The sequence below is a fragment of the Anolis carolinensis genome, chromosome 4, assembly GCF_035594765.1.
Source record: "Anolis carolinensis isolate JA03-04 chromosome 4, rAnoCar3.1.pri, whole genome shotgun sequence".
Lineage (NCBI taxonomy): Eukaryota > Metazoa > Chordata > Lepidosauria > Squamata > Dactyloidae > Anolis > Anolis carolinensis.
Genome location: NC_085844.1, coordinates 6,700,923 through 6,721,109, shown reverse-complemented (window position 1 = coordinate 6,721,109; position 20,187 = coordinate 6,700,923). Strand labels below are relative to the sequence as shown.

Below are 20,187 nucleotides of genomic sequence, written 5' to 3'. Positions count from 1 at the left end.
TTATTATTATTTCGTATCAGGAGCAACCGGAGTTGCTTCTGGAGTGAGAGAATTGGCCGTCTGCAAGGACGTTGCCCAGGGGGCACCCGGATGTTTTTGATGTTTTACCATCCTTGTGGGAGGCTTCTCTCATGTCCCCGCATGGAGCTGGAGCTGATAGAGGGAGCTCATCCGCACTCTCCCCGGGTAGGATTCGAACCTGGCAGCTTTCAGGTCAGCAACCCAACCTTCAAGTTACGAGGCTTTTATCCCCTTGGCCACCGGGGGCTCCAGTGGCCCAGCTGGTATGATGGATTTGATGCCTTGTATCTAGCAGAACCATGGTGTTCACTGCAAATCTCTCTCAACAACTTCCTCTTTATTGGCAAATTGATGGCTTCAGCCGCATACTCTCCACTCAGTCTCCAATATGAAAGCACAGTACATGGTCCAGACACCAAAATATCTTTAAGGGATATATAAAGTTTAGAGGTTTTTGGGGGGGAATAAAAATGCCCTCTGCATCCCTAGATGGATAATTAGACATGTGTTGGGATCCCTGACCTGATTTACTCCTAAGAGAAGCTTTTATTTACAGAGGGAAAGTTTGTAGTCAACACCAAATTGGGAGAGACAGGGAGCGTACTACTCCCATGTTGAGTCAGCTCCACAGGCTGCCGATATGCTACCGAGCCCAATTCAAAGTGCTGGTTTTGACCTACAAGCCCTAAATGGTTCTGGCCCATCTTACCTGTCTGAACGTATCTCCCCCTATGAGCCTTCTAGAACTCTTAGATCATCGGGGGAGGCCCTGCTCTTGGTCCCACCAGACTTGCAGGTAAGGCTGGTGGGAACGAGGGACAGGGCCTTCTCGGTGGTGGCTCCTCGGCTGTGGAACACCCTCCCCAGCAACATACGGCAGATACCAACTCTCCTAGGCTTCAGGAAAACCTTAAAGACATGGTTGTGCACGCAGGCTTTTAATGAATGAGAACATGGACTTTACATGACCTGTACGAAGACTTGAGGATTCTGGATGAATGGATTTCAATCTTGGACATTCTTAAAATTTTATATAATGTGATTTTATTTTGTAATGGTATCTGTTTTATATGAACTGTTGTTTTGTAGATTGTTTTATATGAATTGTTGTTTTTACATTGTTTTTAGGCATTGAATTTTTGCCTACTTACTGTAAGCCGCTTTGAGTCTCCTCGGAGAGAAAGGCGGGGTAAAAGTGATGTATATAAATAAATAAATAAATAATATTCCAGAAGACTGGAGCACAATCCTAAAGGATCTTAACAGATTAGAGAGGTGAATGAAGTTCAACAGGGAGAAATGCAAGAAACTCCACTTAGGCAGAAAAAAAATGAAATGCAAAGATACAGAATGGGGGATGATGCCTGGCTTGACAGCAGTATGTGTGAAAAAAATCTTGGAGTCCTCGTGGAGAGGAAGGAGAACATGAGCCAACAATGTGATGTAGCAGCTCAAAAAGCCAATGGGATTTTGGCCTGCATAAATAGGAGTCTAGTGCCTAGATCCAGGGAAGTCTTGCTATCTTTCTATTCTGCCTTGACCAGACCATACCTGGAATCACACTGTGTCTAATTCTGGGCACCGCAATTGAAGGGAGATGTTGGCAAGCTGGAATGTGTCCAGAAGAGGGTGACTCAAATGATCAAGGGCCTGGAGAACAAGCCCTATGAGGAGTGGCTGAAAGAGCTGGGCATGTTTAGACTGCAGAAGAGAAAGCTGAGAGGAGACATGATAGCCATGTACAAATACATGAGGGGAAGTCATAGGGAGGAGGGAGTAAGCAATGGAACAATGGTTTCAAACAACAGGAAAGAAGATTCCACCTGAACTTTGGGAAGAACTTCCTAATTGTGAGAGCTGTTCAGCAGTGGAGTGTGGTGGAGGCTCCTTCTTTGGAGGCTTTTAAGCAGATGCTGGATGGCCATCTGTCAGGGGTGCATTTAATGCGATGTCCTGCTTCTTTGCAGGGGGTTGGACTGGATGGCCCGTGAGGTCTCTTCCAACTCTACTATTCTATGATTCATATCTTCTAGCCAAAAGCAACAATCAGGAGGAAAAGGAGGAGGAGGAAGAGGATATATATATATATATATATATATATATATATATATATATATATTGCACAATGGTGTCCTCTGCAGGTATTTAATAAGAACTGCTGCAATTACCACAACAGCATCATCATCATCAACAACCTTACTTTCCTGTCTTATTCAAGACTCAAAGGGGCAAAAGGCCCTTTCTACTCCTTGGCAACAGCCCACCCATGACCAAAACATATACCATCATTCCTTACAGGAATGTAACCTGCAGAGTAAATGCTGTTCTCTGTGCAGAAAGTCCTATAGTTGGGGACTTATTCTACACAGAAATCACACATTTTGAGGGGCAGGAAATAGCTTTGCACATAAATATAATTTTCTGTGTGGGCAGCACAGTTTCCAGCATGGTAAGCTATTGGAAGGTTGCACAGAATGAGTCTCGAAGACTTCAAAAATGGCATGGTTTTTCAATGATGTTTCACAGTGGGAAGAAAATTGCTAACATTGTTCATCATTTCCTCTGAGAACTAATTTAGCAAAGAATTGGATTCCCAGTGTAGTACAACCACCACTTTCCCATGTCAGTGTAGAGTTATGCTATGTAAGCATGATGTGGGATTTTGACGAAGGCATTTTGTTGTGCTTGGCAGGAGTGGCCCAGAGGGGAACGGGAAAGAACATAACGATTGCACTAATCCCCCATTTCTCTCAAATCAGACAACTAAATAGCTGTTGTTGTGTGCCTTCAAGGCATTTATGACTTATAGTAACTCTAAGGTACATCCAATCACAAGATTTGCTTGCCAGGATTTGTTCAGATTTGCCATGGCCTTCCTCTGAATCTGAGAGGGCATGACTTGCCCAATGTTGTGACTCAGCCTCAGAGTGACTCTGATGAGGATTTTGGGATACAGGTTCAGAATGAGGGGATTCAGGTTCAGGATGAGTTTCAAGATGACTCTGATGGGAATTATGGGATTCAGGTGCAGGGTGTTCCTGCTGTGGAAGATGGGGAACAGGGAGGCTTTCTCACGGGAGGAAATGGTGTTGTTGATGCTGATGTTTCACAGGTGCAAGAAGCAGGAAGGGAGAGCAGCTCCCAGCCTGATAACACTAACGAGTAGTTTGGCCTTGACGATGCAGCATCTCTGGACCGGGCCAGCCGCTTGGAATGTAGGGGATTTGCAGAAGTCTCAGAATAGCAAATAAGAGAGAGGTCAAAGGGCAAAGGAATGCCTTCATGTTATGCTATTAAAACAGTCTGCTGAGAGAGGAATCTTTGTCAAAGCAACATCTCGTTTGAATTAGAAGCAGCTCTTGCTTTCTTTTGGATTATCCTGTAATCAAGTTCATGGGACTATGTCATGTATTAATGGAACCTTGTTTTATGCCTAAGAATTTCTTGGATTAATCTGTATAGCCTTGGTTTTGCAACAATCTTTTGGATCTTTACTTTTGCTTTTTAAGAACTATTTATTTCCTAATAAACTGCAAAAGACTTCAACCTGTGTACAACCTGGTGTGTTCAGCCTGGTGAAGCTATCCTGAGGTGCGACACCCAAGGTCAGCTGATGGGTTTCCTTGGCCAAATGAGGAATCAAATCCTATCCTCCAAGTCTCCTGGTCTAATATTCAAGCCAACGCTTCAAACTGACTGACAACCCAATGTCCCCAGATAAATGTGGGTACAATATGATCCTTGTGTTCAATGGGATATACATTTCAGGACTTAGAGTGTATATGTGAAACCACAAGTAATGGTGAACCATATTGAATTAATGTCTTCCAGTGGAAACATACTATGGAATCATGCTGGAGGACTTAGGAAAAGCCTAGATCCTTTGCTAGGTCCTCCAATGTGACTTTATGGTCAACTTCTGGGTGAAGCATGTGATGGAATCTCCTGGAAGATCTAGAAAATACCTAGAGAGGACACATTTTGTCAGATGAAGGTCAATGAAACTGTGGACATCAGTCCTATGGCTTCAGTAGTCATCTATATATTCAAAACCATGCTGGACTCAGTGGAGAAATGTATGCATTAAAAATGAATCAAAATGCAAACATTAGGAATAGTATCAACATCTGTAGAAATTTCCATATGGGATGGGAAATGTGAAGTAGGAGTAAGTCTGCAACCCAGAATGAAAGTTTTAGTATCTCTTTTAGAGATGAGAATGAATGTAGGATCCTGAGAGACCAAAGTTCAAAGCACGGTCATTGCTAATCAGTGGAAGCACAAAGAGGAGGGAAAAGGAAGAGGAGTTTAGGAGCAACTTTCAGACTGATTGGCTTATTTTAGCATAAGTGTTCATGGATTACAATCCTTTTTTTCAGATGAATTGACAGAGTTAATATCACAATGTCAAGTGTATAGCAATTATGTGGTTGTGGTTTTGCTTGGGAGGGAGGGGATAAAGTTATGACACCCTAAATATGATACTGTCCCCATAATGAAATCTTCCTTCTATTCCCAAATTTCTAGCATTGCAGTACATTTAGAAAGTGGGATCAGAGTGAAACAGGTTGCAATGAAAAGGAAACCAGTGATTTTCATTTCCTCCATGAAATTCCTCATTGCTAAGCACTCCAAATGTGAGGCTTAACCTCCCCGAGTGATTTGTTCCTCCCATTTTAATTCTGAGACATTTCAGCTCTGTACATAATGGCTACGCAGGCCTTGAAATGCCAATTGTTACAGCTTCCCTACTGTTAGCGAGGAGGTGGTGCATGAGATGGGGTGGGAAAGGCATATTGGAAAGACAAGGAGACATCTAATTTTCCTGCCTGCTGCAAAGGATGCGCAGAGAGTCTCTTTGGATGCCATCTGTTAGACTGATTCACAAGCCCCGCCAGCATGTGTTTTCTCTGGTGGAGATGGGGCGGGAGGCAAAGCTTTCTCGCTCAGGCAGAACCGCTGCTTAACTGCGATCTCCACGTGACTTCCATGTCAATGCTCTCGCTAGCCTCCTGTCTTGAAGCCATGAAATGCTCTTCACAATTGGATGGACCGATTGGATAGATTTGCCTCTCATCACTCTACATGTTGGCAACTGAGGGCCCTTCCATACAGCCAAATAAAATGCCACATTATCTGATTTGAACTGAAATAGTGTGGACTCAGATAACCTAGTTCAAAGCAGATATTGTGGTATTTTCTGCCTTGATATTCTGCATTATATGGCTGTGTGAAAGGGCCCTGAGACACTCCAGATTGCCCAAAAAGAGTGGTAAAGTAAACGCCAAAAGAAAAAGATATGATGATGTTTTATATTAAGGACTCAATTTTTATTACACTATTGTATGTAATGAGACTTGAGCATCCATGGATTTGGATATCTGGTATGGATACGAGGTCCACGAATCATACTTCAGTAGATTCAATAGCAAGGATCCGTTGCATCATTTCATTTTTTTAATGTATCAGGAGTTCCTGCAATGAGTCATTCTCAAAAATGCATCTCTTTTATTGTTTTCCCCTGTAGTCAAGTTGACTTTGTGTTATGGTGACCCTATGAATGACAGATTTCCAGGTCACTCTATCTCAATAGTCTGATCAAGTCTTGCAAACTCCAGGCTTCCTTAGTTGAGTTTATCCAGCTAGAATGGAATTTTCCTCTTTTCCTTCTGTCTCCTACCATTGTCTTTTCTAGTGAGCCATATCTTCTTGTACTATGGCGAAAGTACAATAGCGTCAATCTAGTCATCTTGGCTTCTTGGTAGAGTTCAGTCTGGATTTGCTCCAGAACCCATTTATTTGTATTTTTGGCGATCCATGGTATTGTATCTCCAGCATCACATCTCAAATGAGTTGATATTCTACCTATCATCTTCCTTCACTGTCCAACTTTAATTTTTGTTGTCAGAAAAAAGGGTATCTGGTTGACTCAAGGGCTACAAAAAGATGGGAATATTAGGAAACAATAAGATCAGTGTAAAAATCAAGATTTATTCAAAGTGATAATTCTTTCAGGAAAGGCAATGGGGTTGGAAATATGAAAAAAAATGAATATGGTAAATTGGAACAATTACGTGTTTGACAGTAGTACATGTGAAAAAGATCGTGAAATCCTCATGGACAACAAATTAAACATGAGCCAACAATGTGATGCAGCAGCTCAAAAATCAGATGGGATTTTGGCCTGCATAAATTAGAGTCTTGTGTCTAGATCCAGGGAAGTCATGCTATTCTGCCTTGGTCAGACCACACCTGGAATACTGGGTCCAATTCTGGGCACTGCAATTGAAGGGAGATGTTGACAAGCTGTAATGTGTCCAGATGAAGGCAACAAAAATGAGCAAGGGTCTGAAGAACAAACCCTATGAGGAGACGCTTAAAGAGCTGGACCTATTTAGCCTGCAGAAGAGAAGGCTGGGAGGAGACATGATGTTGGCCATGTATAAATATGTGAGGCAAAGTCATAGGGAGGAGGGAGCAAGCATGTTTTCTGCTGCCCTGGAAACTAGGATGCGGCCACCTGAACATTAGGAAGAACTTCCTAACTGTGAGAGCTGTTCAGTAGTGGAATTCTCTGCCCTGGAGTGTGGTGGAGGCTCCTTCTTTGGAGGCTTTTAAGCAGAGGCTGAGTGGCTATCTGTCAAGGGAGTGACTTTGAATGCAATTTTCCTGCTTCTTGGAAGAATGGAGTTGGATTGGGTGGCCAACAAGATCTCTTCCAGATCTACGATTCTATGATTCTGTGATCAGGTCCAAACAGATATTATAGCAAGTGTAACCTGTGAGTATAAGAAAAAAGATAAAATATGAAAAATTAAAGAGAAATGATCGACATATATGGAATGGATGAAAAGTAGTGAAGCCAATGTAAATATTGTACAGAGATGGGAAAAGCTGAGCTCATGGATAAAGTTAAAGCTCTAATGGAAATTGTGGTATGAATATTGGGTGGGCAGAGGTGGGGAGGAGAAGACTGAACAGAACTAAGATATATTAGATAAATGAATGTATAATATAGAATGGAGAAAGAGTGAAAAATAGGAAGAGGTTGGAGAAACGGAGTTATAGATAAATGACGTTTATACATTAAATATACAAATCAATTCATATAATGAAATATAATATTACTAAAATATATATTTACAAAAAAAGCCTTCGCAGGCTACTGGATTGCTCATCCCAGTTATATTGCAATCCATAGAATCAAGCTCACCAAGCCAAGTATTTTGAATATCCTTAACATGAGCAATAAATGGAAAGAAAAAAGATCTTTTTGCATCCAGAGGCATTTCTTTTAATCCACTGTCTCCCAATGAGTGTGTTATTGCAGCTGCTCCTCTACTGTATTAATAGCTCCAGAGACATTCATCTGCAAGCAACCCTCCAGCCATAGAAAATAAAGAAAGCAGTGATTTTTTTTAAAAAAGTTTATTTTACTCAATTGAAAGCCAACCAGGCATGACTAATGTTAATGTAAGCTGTGAGTTGTCTAAGACCCCCTGATAATCTTTCTCAGCTAACACAAGTTGGGTAGTGATGGGACACAAGTTCAGCCATTTAGCTAGGCATGTTGAAAAGGGGATGACATATATAATATTGTCTTACCAGGCCAAAAATGTTTCTATCATAATGGATTTTACCAAACAGGTCTTGGGAAGGCCTAGAAGAACAAGTCCCAGATCAGAACTGGAGTGTCTGTCACAAAAAGCTCCCTGATACCAAAATTACAGGCAGAGAACTATGGAATCATGATATTGGAAGTGGGCCTCGTGGGCCATCAAGTCCAATGTTCAATTCAGGATGTCAATCTAGGGCATCCCCAGCAAACAGTTGTGCCCTGTAGCCTGCTTTTGAAAACATCCAGAGAAAGATTCAACCACCTCTATAGGTAATTGGCTCCATAGCTGAATGGCTCTTAATCTCGAGAGGTTCCTTCTCATGTATAATTGAAATCTACCCTTCTATAACTTCAAACCATTAAACCTAGTTCTGCCCTCTGCATCAGCAGAGAACAAGAGCTTTGTGGAAGCCCTTGAGATATTTAAAGGGGGCAATCATGTTCTTTTCATTCTTCTCTTCATCAGGCCGAAGATGCCCAGTTTCTCATCATCATGTTTCCCGTAACTCAAATGATGCCAGTTGCCTTTCTCTGAATCCACTCCAACTTGTTTATATCCCAATTGCCCTTCCCTGAGCCCACTCCAGCCCCAATGCAATGCAGTTTGACTGCAGTCTTCCAAAAATGAGGCACTAGAATTGCAGTGCTCCAGTTGAGGCCTGACTAGTGATTGTTGTATTGCTTTTTTTGTCTTGAAAAGTATGGTTCAATTATTTTAGGCCAGTTATTATTTGGTTTGATTGGGTCCCATACCCTCCAAATGTCTTATTATGACAGGGACTGTCCCAAGCCTCTTCACCAATGTATCCTCTGTCATAAAATTTCCCACCATTTGCTTTCAATATGACCCAGTTTCTCTCCCCTTCTTTCACCTCTCTTTTTGTCATCAGCTTGTTGCAATTGCTACAATGGGAGCTCAAAATGGAACATAGTCTGGATCTAATAAGCTCTGAATCTAGCTGGAGACCCTGCACTACACAGAATGCTGGACCTTATAAGCATGGGACACTTTCCAGTTCTATGATTCTGTGGTTCAACAGGGAGCAAAGGAGAAGGTGGGATCTTGGCCTGCCCAGTAGACTGCAGCAAAAGCAAACCTCTTGTTGTAGTTCAGCCTATTCAGCTCATGGTTGTGCCTGCTCCCCAGGTCACTGAGAAGTTGGTAGATTATGACAGGGACTGTCCCAAGCCTCTTCACCAATGTATCCTCTGTCATAAAATTTCTGGGCCTGTGAGCCAACATGAGATTTTAGGTCCTGAAAATGAGCAGTCTGTGTCTCCAGCAGCTAGTGAAGGCCACATTCCAGAGAGGAGCCCAGATACTGATGAGGAGTCGTTCCCTAGGGGGACAATGTCAGAGGCTGAAATGAGTTCAGAGGATGAAATTCCAGGTGGAACGAATAATGAGCTGGTAGATAGGAGACTTCGTTTTCGTAAACTTTGGGCTGCTCAACATAATCCCCAAAAGTCACAGCGCTTGTTACAGCAAAAGCCCTCATCAGGAAGTCAGTGGAAAAGGCATGATTTTATGTGTATATTAGAGAGACCAGGTTTTTGTTTTTGTTTTTTGTTTTTTTTTGGGGGGGTGGGTTGCCAGCCAGTCAACATTGGTAACCGAGACAACAGCTCTTGTCAAGTCCTAGTCAAGCCTGCTAAGGGAATTCTATATCTTTGTTTCATGACTTTGTTCCATGTCTTTATTCCATGTCTTTGTTCATGTTTCATGCTTCCAAATTTGAAAGATTGTTGATGGATTTTTGTATTGGATTTTATGCTGCCTTGCATTCCTGGTTGCTTTGGGTTTTTGAAACTACTCCTGTACCTTGAAGCTTTCAGATTATTTCCTACATATAAACTTGTAATGTTTACTATTTTAGCTGAAACTACTTTTTATATAATCTTCAATTAACTGCTTTACTGATTTAACTTGGACTGGAGTGTGGTGGTGAAGTACAGATGGGCTGCCTGCCCTGGAGTATAACATCTCTGCAATCAATACAGATCTCTCTCATGAATAGTTTTTGCCATGTCAATCATCTATTGATGTTACTTTCACCCATGTTCTGTTTTTTCATCAGTGAAATGTTGGAGGGCATGGGAGCTAGAAGGAACTACCTTATCTCTACCCTGCAGGTGCCATTTTGTTTTATGGGGATTGCAGAGGGTCAAAGTTGGGATTGATGGGGAAGGTCAAAGGATGGCCATGAGGCCAAAGCCTTTCCTCTTTGAATAATCATCCTTGAGCTCTAGCCTTGGGGAAAAGGTGAGCTATAAATAAAATGATTGATTGAAAAGGATTCACACTAAATCAATGCTGAAAGAAAAGTTTCTTCAATCAGGAAAATAAATTTGGGAGCTGCAAATTCACAAGAAATCTCAAAAAACGTGAACATAAGCATTTATAAGCTATCCTTGACAAATTGACACTTCACTACCAATAACCATAACAATCAGAAAAATAAAGGAAAGGTTCAGTGTGATTAGTTTTTAATTGGTGCCTGCTTAGTACTTATCCATTAGAGCTTAATGATTGGTGCTTACTAATGGTTTCTATGTTGTTTTCTGCTGTTGCTGGGTGGGCTTTCTGGCCTGCTATAAATAGTAGTGCATCTCTTTCCTTCAGGGCGAGATTGCTTGGTTTGAGAACTGACATCCTGTCTAGTGTGATGTTAAATCAGCTGTTGGCTTCGGTCTACTACATCCACTTCTTGAATGCTAAATGTACAATGTCTCCTAACAGTTGATGCAGAATCATGTCTCCCCTCTTCAAAATGTTGGTGGAGCAGAAAAGTCTTTAGATGGGTGCTTTTAGGCTACTTTTCTGCCACTATGCATCTGTGTCAGATTTCACTTTCTTCCACTGTCCCAGCTTCATGGGTTTTTTTTTTCACATTTATAAGATATATGTTCTATTTTCAAAACTTGGTTTTCATAGTGAGGGAACCTTTGGCTATCAAAAGAAGCCCAGAATCAGAGAAGGCATGGAGCCATCAGACCCAATCTCCTGTCCATAGAGCAATCCACAACATTCCCGAAAGATACCCATCCAAACTTTGTTCACAAATCTCCATCAAATGAGATCTTTCCAACAATACACAAATCAATGTCAAGGAGGCCTGTGGCTAGTTAATAATTCATGTTTAGAATTGTTTGGAAGAACATTCCAATAGTTTAAATATATGAGCTTGCTATCTCTCCCAGAAAAATATGTGTTCCCTCTCTCAGCCTAGAAACGGGGAAGGTAGCTTCCTTGGAGGGTTGATGTGTGAATCTGTTGCTGTCCGAAAAGTAAATCCACTCTCAGATGTATGGCCACCTCTGCTGCAGCTGTTTTGGGTTCTGCAGAACTATCCAGGTGTTAGACCCTATTTCTGAAAAAGAGTTGGCATAGGCTGAGCTTCTGTGCAAACTGGAGCAACTAGAGGGGAGTGGGTGGGCATGAAATCACTAGTGCTTTTACGTTTTCTAATGCAGTGGTTCCCAAACTTATTTGGCCTACCCCCCCCCTTTCCAGAAAAAATATTATGCAGCGCTTCCTGGAATTTTTAAAAATTTTTTTAATAGCAATTAAACAGAAAGATATATGATTTATTTGCACTCTTAGCACTTTGGCCTAGATTCTTTGAACCTAATCCATGATTTTAACATTTTATCTTGTATGTGGTTTTTATGACTTGCTTTTATGGTTTGATTATTGGTTTCATTGGTTTTTTTTTTGTCTTGTTTTTATTGTTCTGTTCGGGCTTGGCCCCATGTAAGCCACCCCGAGTCCCTTCGGGGAGATGGGGCGGGTTATAAGAATAAAATAATAATAATAATAATAATTATTATTATTATTATTATTATTATTATTATTATTAATGTTTCTACCTTTTTCATAAAATACAGTAAAGAAAGGTGTAAATTAGAAACATTGAAGTTTGAAATTATGAAACTGTTTTTTGAACTCAAAATAGAAAGGTAATACAAAAAGGTTTAAACATTCGAATGCACCTGTGGCCATCACTGCCCCCCTAAATCACTGCAGCGCCCACTAGGGGGCAGTAGCGCCCACTTTGGGAATCACTGCTCTAATGTAAAAGGGAGATAAAACATGCAGGTTGGGATTCACAGAATCATAGAATTGGAACAGATCACAAGGATCTTACAGTCCAACCAGACCCGTAGCCAGGATTTTGATTTTTTTTTGGGGGGGGGGGGGGGGGCTGAGTCTGAGTGAGAGAGGATCTACCCTAGGAAACCTTTTGTATCATTATCCCAAGACCCCCACACATATGGGATGTATTGAGCATGGTGATCAGATCATGATATGAATAAACATAACAGTTTAAATAATAAATGTAAGGCCTTCCCGCAGCCCACCCTGAGAATTGGGGGGGGGGGGCTGAAGCCCCTCAACCCCCCCCCCCCCCCTCTGGTTCCATGCATGAGTCCAACCCAATTCTACCAGGCATGATTCACAATCACAGCACTCCCAACAGATAGCCACCCAGACGCTGTTTAAAAACTGCCAGAGAAGGAGACTCCACTGAATTCCCAGGCAGTGTATCCCACTGTTGAAGAGCTCTTGCGATCAGGAAGTTCTTCCTAATATTCAGGTAGAAATTCTTTTCCTGCAGTATGAATCCATTGCTACATATTCTAGTCTCTTGAGCAGTAGAAAACAAGTTTGCTCCATCTTCAATATGACATCCTTTCAAATACTTAAACAAGCCTTGGTGGTCAAGAGCTAATGCCACCCTCTATAATTTCTTCATAATCAGCGGACCTATCTTGAAGTGATCACCTTCAGATTTGTTTCTGGGTCTGCTAACCCTTATTGGGTTGCAATCCAATACAGTTATCCCTCTCAAAAAGAGATTTGAGGCAGAAGAGAGAAGTGATTAGGAAGCCATGCCAGTACTTTGCTCCTCCAGTGTGTCCATGAGATCTATTCATTAATTAAAGCAAACATACCCCATTCCCTCTTGATGGTTTTTAATGATACCATAATGGATTGCATTGTAAAATTTGGACCCGTTTCCCTCGACCATCACTGAACAGAAGGGCCCTTTTCTGACTGGCAGTCAGCTTTGATGGCTGAAATGAATTTTACTTAATGCTGCAATGGCATGATGTTATTGCCTTTTAATGCATTACAGCAATTAAGCATTTTGCTTAACCACCAGTCAAGAAGGGGGTAGAGACAGATAAGTCATTTACCTATCAAACTACAAGGCCTGATGCGCTTCCTGCCTCCCAACTTGCCAAGGGAGGTGGAGGAGAGGTAGTCCTTCTTAATGGCATGAACTGGAGAAGCATTTGGCTCTTCCCCCATTGAGATGTGTCTGGTTACAGATATGCAATCGATCAGGCTGTGTGAGACATTAAGGGGATGCCATTATGTCGATAGACATTGATGGCCCTGAAACACAATCTATCTCCTGTCAGGAAGTGGAAAAGACAAGGCATCCAACTTGTGCATGCCATCAGAGAAGGCTTTGCTTGGGAAAGAAAAACAACCATCAAAGAGGAGGGAGGAAATTCTGCCCTTCAAACTGCTTGAAGGTCAACTTGTCTATTTTGCATGTGTTGGGAGACGGCGGGGCACATCTTACCATTAGATTAAGTAAAGCGATTGCCTCAGGAGGTAAAGTGTTGAAAGAAAGAGTTGTGTGTCAGAACTCTAAACTAGCATACTACCAATGTCTGGTGGAGCATGCTGTTCCTTCATGATCATTGAAATGAATACAATTTTTGGTCTAGTAGTTACCTTTTCAGTATCTATATCTATATACAGTATATAAAAGAGTGATGAAATCACGGCAGCGGACAAAACAACAAAATTAAACACCCCACAACCTCGAAAATTGACAGCACAACCCCTCATCCACGCCTCTAGGTTGATACAACAAAAAGAAAAGAAAAATAAAGTCCTAATTAGAGGGAGAAGAATAATTGTTTTTATCCAATTACTACCAGTTAGAAGGCTAAGCTCCACCCACTTGGTATCCTAGCAACCCACTCAGCCCAGGGGACAGGCAGAGTTAGGCCTCACTTAGGCCTCTTCCACACTGCCTATAAAATACAGATTATCAGATTTGAACTGGATTATATGGCACTGTAGACTCAAGGCCCTTCCACATAGCTATATAACCCATTTATAATCTGCTTCAAATCTGCTTTGAACTGCATTATCTTGACTCTGCACTGCCATATAATCCACTTCAGTGTCCATTTTATCCAGCTGTGTAGAAGGGGCCTCATATAATCCAGTTCTAAGCAGATAATATAAGATTATAAATATACAGTAGAGTCTCACTTATCCAACATAAACAGGCCGGCAGAAGGTTGGATAAGTGAATATGTTGGATAATAAGAAGGGATTCAACTACCACCAATTCCTCAATACTTTATTTTCCATACCACCATACCAAAGACATAGACCACAAAAAGAGAGGAAAAGGCTAACAAGAGCTGTTAAGCAGTGGAATACCTGGGAGTGTGCCAGAGTTACCTTCTTTGAAGATTTTCAAATGGAAACTAGATGGCCATCTGTCAGGTGCCTTGATTGAGTATCCCTGCATGGCATCATGATGTCGAACGGGATGACCTTGGGGCCTCTTCCAAATCTATGTTTCTGTGTTGCTCTGATTCTAAGAGGCATCTGGACTTCAGGGATGGAAGGGTGCCCAGATGGCTTGCTCCTAAGCTTCCCTATTATGTCAAAATATGTATTTCCATTTAAATGATAGTAATTATTTCAGAATATTCATAGACAGATATTAATCAACAAGTGCAACCAATATGGAAATGTGTGATCTCTTCTGGTGCCTCCAGTGCATGATGCACTTTCTATGTCTTGGTAACATTTTAAGAAGTTTATCTAACTTGCCATTTTCTCCTCCATCCCTCTCTGTACTTTCTGTTGCTTCTTTGAGCAAGAATGACTCTTTTGCAGTAAATCTAGTTGCTTATACTAATAAAAGAAAAGAAGATATGTGCTGCCCAATGAATTAGCAGTTTCCTATAGATATTTATTTATTTACAGTATTTATATTCTGCCCTTCTCATCCCGAAGGGGACTCAGGGCGGATCACATTACACATATAAGGCAAACATTCAATGCCATATAAACATAGAACAGAGACAGAGACAGACGCAGAGGCAATTTAAACCTTCTCCAGCTTCCAGCTTCCAGCTTCCTGATTCCGGCCACAAGGGGAGCAGCTGCTTCACCATCCACTGCGACGGCACTTCCTCATTCCAACGGCAGCTGGATGATTTTTATGGTGTCGTAAATTAGCCTCCCCACATATAAGTGGTACCTAGATTTCCTACTTGATAGATGCAACTATCTTTCGGGTTGCATAGGTTAGCAATGAGCAGGGGCTATATTTTTTTATTTTTAATTGTCAGGTGCTCACCCTGACATGGGCTGGCCTCGACCTCTTGGCGCTAACCAGTCTGCGCCACAGCCCGGCAGATAGCTTACCATTTGCTTGAGATTAACATTTACAAAATGAACATAAACTAGTATATATATTGATCAGAGTATGTTATGATTCCAAGGTACTTTCGAATATATGTTGGTGGTGGGAGCATCAGACAACCCAACACAGGGCTATGCTTTCTCTACAGAAGATATATACCCCATTCTGCTTACAGTAGAACATCGGAACTTCAGGAGATGCTTTCCTGGACTTTAGATGGATACATACAATTATGGATAGTAGCAAACCCTATTTAAATGAAGGACTTCTAGCCTAAGATTACTACAGAGTCATGCTAGAAGATCTAGCAAATGCCTAGCGATGATATATTTTGTCAGACATGGATAAATGAAACTACAGATACTGGTCCCAAAGATATGGGGGCCCAACTGTATTTAAATATTATGAATCTGCACAGCACTTTGTTTTCATATTAATCGTTTGCAATGAGTATGCTTGGGACTGCAGCCTAAAGTCTATTGTTAGTCTTGACCAGAATAAAACCATTCAAATCAGTTGCATTAACGTCCATGATGATTCCTCTTTCTGCAATCTATTTTGGTTGATAGTGAACCAATCAATGAGATTCCAGTGTCTAGTGATGGAAAATCAATAGTTGTTTATTGATTTTTGTGTGATTTCTATATTTGTGTGTCCCAGATTCTTCATGGTCCATGCTTCTATGTTTTGGTATTTAATTATGATGCATTATTTTATGAGTATTTTATGAATATTTTTAGTATTCCTAAGCAAAGCGGGTATAGCTCCCCATCAGACTGGGAGCTGGTGGTACAACCTTGAATGTCCCAGAATAAATGAATTAATTTGTTGTCGAAGGCTTTCACGGTTGGGATCACAGGGTTGTTGCATGTTTCCCGGGCTGTATGGCCATGTTCCAGAAGCATTTTCTCCTGATGTTTTGCCCACATCTATGGCAGGCATCCTGAGGATGCAAAACGTCAGGAGAGAATACTTCTGGAACATGGCCATACAGCCCGGAAAACATGAAACAACCCTAAATGTATTAAGTTGGGGGTTTTTTTGGAGGGGGGAGGTAGACATTTTTTGTCCAGGTTCTTTCAGGAAAAATCCTAGCAAATTGCAAGCAGCTGATATTTGGGGGCACTGATCATTTTTGTGCAGGTCACACAATCTCCAGGAAGCATAAAGCAGGGCCAGTACGATGCCATCACTATATAAGGTTTTGGAGACGCAGCTGCTGGCATTAAGAAGAGATGCAATTTTGTGTCTGGCTAAGTGCTGAATAAATTCCCCTAATGAAGACAGCTGAGAGACCAGAAATGTTTTTTTCAATAACAAGTGCATCTTCCTGGCATTGCTTCTTGCTCGTTCAAGGTGTCAGCCTTTCAGATTTTTGCTTGCTTGTTCAAGGGTACATGAAGGTTAAGAGTTTTTTCCCCATCTGTCTCCTCAGGTGGATGGAACCCTTGGTCGATGTGGGGAGAATGCACCAGGGACTGTGGGGGTGGCCTCCAGACTCGAACCCGGACCTGTCAACCCCTTCCGGAAGATGGCCTCATCTGTGAAGGAGTCTTAGAAGAAGGGAGACTCTGCAACCGGAAAGCTTGTAACCGTAAGTAGCGCTTGTGTTCTAAACATTGGCCTGAGATCACACTTTGGTCACACTTCCCTTATTTAGATGCTGTGTGTGGCTTCTCATGATGGGCATGCCTTCTTTTATGGAGAATGAGTGACCAGTTCTAGTAATATGAAAACCTGTGCTTTTGGATATCAGCTCTACAAACTCCAGCCAGTCAGCCACCGTAGTCACTGGACCATTTGTTTAACTTCTGGTTAGTTAAATTGATCCATCTAGCTCAGTAGTGTCTACATCTTGGCAACCCTGCAGTAGATGGGGTCGGTTTTGGCCACTCCTAATGACGCAAGTACTACATCTCTTCACCCTGAAGACATTGATTTTTGCTGCTATTATTATTATTATTATTATTATCATTATTATTGACACAACAACATAGTCTGACACAGCAAACAAGATAGATACGCTGGATTTCGTATCACAAAATCACAAGTTGAACACTTTCCAAGTGTGTGATGTATTTTTGGATGATGTGCACAGATCTCAGTCACATGGCCTTTTGCAGTTGGCAGATTGTAATTTTGTCAATGTCTATTGTTTCCAAATGCCGGCTGAGATCTTTTGACACGGCTCCCAGTGTGCCCATCACCACCGGGACCACCTGTACTGGTTTCTGCCAGAGCCTTTAAAGTTCAATCTTGAGGTCCTGATAGCATCAGAGTTTTTCCTGTTGTTTTTCATCAATTCGACTGTCACCTGGGATGGCAACATCAATAATCCAAGCGTTTTTTATTTTCCTCAACTGTGATGTCTGGTGTGTTGGGTTCCAGAACTTTGTCAGTCTGGATTCGAAAGTCCCACAGTATCTTTGTGAGTTCAATTATTATTATTATTATTATTATTATTATTATTATTATTATTATTATTATTATTATTATTATTTCTTACCCACCTCTCATCTTGGCTCAAGGCAGGTTACAGAATAATTAAAACATATAAACATTGCAAAAGCACTACTGATACACATATTAAAGCATATTTCTATAGAATACATATTTAAATACATACAATAGAGATTAGACAAAGGACACACATTTAAAAATCATGCTTAAAGACTATCTGGGTAGGCCTGTCAGAAGAGATAGGTCTCTTGCAGCATAAAAGAGATATTTTATGGGTGTTTGCCTTGTGGATACATGAACATCTTTTTTCAAAAGTTGAAACAACACCAGTTTTGTGCAAAAAGGATGATGGTGGAAAAGCAGTGCTTGTTTTGTTCTCACCATGGCAGTGAGAAATCCCAGGAAGTTCCAACAATTTCTTGCCAAGATGTCTTGATTTCTCAAGGTCTAGCCTGTGTTCTTCCAGAAGTCACAAATGAAGTAAGGCCAAAAGGTCTAATATGACTGCCTACTAGCACCTCGAAAGTACAGAAGGGAAAAAAAAAATACACAAACCTATATAGAGATTAAATGACAAGTCCATGATCAGTATCCTATAGGAAATGCCAAAGAGCAGACAAGATAAGAGGCCGACTGAGTTCAGTCTCAGAGGTTAATTCCCAAGTCACCTGCTTAGAGAGTGAAGGGAGAAAATCCATGCAGCCATCTCTGTAACAGAGACAGCCCCAGATGATATGATCGATGGTATCTTGAACCCACACATATTTCACAAAGATCTATTTCTGCCTGTCCAATATCAGAAAGATTATTGCATTTGACACAGTGTCTAGTAAACATTCAAAAAAGCAAACCTGTCTCACAGAGCTAGCCCCATTGATTAAAAATCTGAAAATCTCCTAAAGATGAACAAAAGGACAAAACATGATTGCTAGTAATTTCCAATTCCAACTGTCTTTGCCATTCTTTAAGTGTGATAGATCATGTTGTCAGTAATGAATTCATTTATAAAAATTCTTCCTATCCATAATGGACATTAGGGTTGTGCACAGATTTCATTGCCTCTGTTTCTTTTAGTGCCTTTGGTACTTCCGCTCATAATGATAAGGGCTCCCCGGTAAGAAAACCCACCTAACACGAAAGCAAGCAGGAGCCGATCTCAGCTCCTCCTCCTCTATTCGGCATCACAGTTTAATCTTGTATCAAATGACAATTCTTTCTAGGCAGAATGTGGCACTTTCTCAACAGAAATTAATATTTTTGCATTGAAATATTATTTTACACTTAGAAAATATTGTTTTGCTTCAAAAAAATAACCATATGCAACTTTTTCACAAAACAACTACCAAACAAAATTCTCATCCCTCTATGATACTTCTCATCGGGGTTGCTCAACACTAAAAAAGCATGTTTTAAAAACATTTTCCGAGTATTTTTTAATATTATTTCCATCCCTACTTTACATTAAAGCATTCTGAAGAGCTGGGGTGTACAAAATGATTGCTAGTTTTCCATGGAATTTAGAGAAGCTTGTCTTTCTAATGTATTATGAATTCATGTATTTATTTGTTTATGCCTTCCCATAATTTACGTCCCAATCTTTAATTTCATTATGCCTTCCAGACTAGCATATAATAAATGCAAATAAAACAAGGACACAAATAAAAATTACAGATACAAGTCAATCATCCAGATAGTAGGGTAATAAAAAGTGCAATGAGAAGCAGTAGCATTAATCACACAGCTGCCTCAATCCAACTGTTTAGCCAAGTATAGCTGAACCATTGGATCAATGAGATTTTGGTCACACTTAGGTTAGTATAGGAAAGTTGACACTTATGAAAGTTTCATTATTTCAGTCACCCAATCAATCAATCCATTTTTATATATTGTCCTTTGTTATTTGTAATCAAGTCAGCTTTTAGTTATGTTGGCCCCTTGAATAAGACAACAGCCATACATTGCCCTGCTGAAGTCTGTCAAACTCAGGTCTTTTTGTGATGTCACAATACAGTCCATAAACAATGGATTCTATATTTATAGACTCAATCATCTATGGCTTGAAATATTTTTAATAATACAAAAAACACTATTTTGCCATTTTATATTAGGGACACAATTTCCAGTGATTCCCAAACTTTGGTCCTCCAGCCTTTCTCAACCCTCAGCTCCCAGAAGATTCAGTCGTAGTCCAAAACACATGGAGGACTAAAGTTTGGGAATAATGGCACTATTGCATATCATGGGACTTGACAATTTAAAGATTTAGATATCCATGAGGATAGGGGTCTTTGAACTCAAACCCAATGGCTGCCAAGGGCCTCTTTCTTTATGTTGAACACATTAGAATAAATGCAACTTAACTTGACTTTAACTACCATGGCTTAGTGCTATAAAATCATGAGAGCTGTAGTTTTATGAGGCATCAGCACTCTTTGGCAGAGAACAATAAACTACAACCCACAGGATCTCTTAACTTTGAGCCCTGGCAATTAAAGTTGTGCCAAACTTCATCAGGTCTGCAGTGTAAATTCACTGCCATTTCCAAGCCTGAAAACCCTATGAAGCTTCACAACCTGCAAGGCAATATACCGTATATACTCGAAGATAAGCCGAGTC

The 20,187-nt window shown here is 40.8% G+C and overlaps 1 protein-coding gene across 6 annotated transcripts in view; it reads left to right on the top strand.

Moving 5' to 3' along the window:
* adgrb1 (adhesion G protein-coupled receptor B1) overlaps positions 1–20,187 on the top strand; it is a 447,596-nt gene that overhangs the window by 190,097 nt on the left and 237,312 nt on the right. For all 6 annotated transcript variants that reach the window (XM_062979947.1, XM_062979946.1, XM_062979949.1 and 3 more), the window contains exon 3: positions 16,547–16,705. In XM_062979947.1, the coding sequence (XP_062836017.1) occupies positions 16,547–16,705 (159 nt within the window). The remainder of the gene's footprint in view (positions 1–16,546; positions 16,706–20,187) is intronic.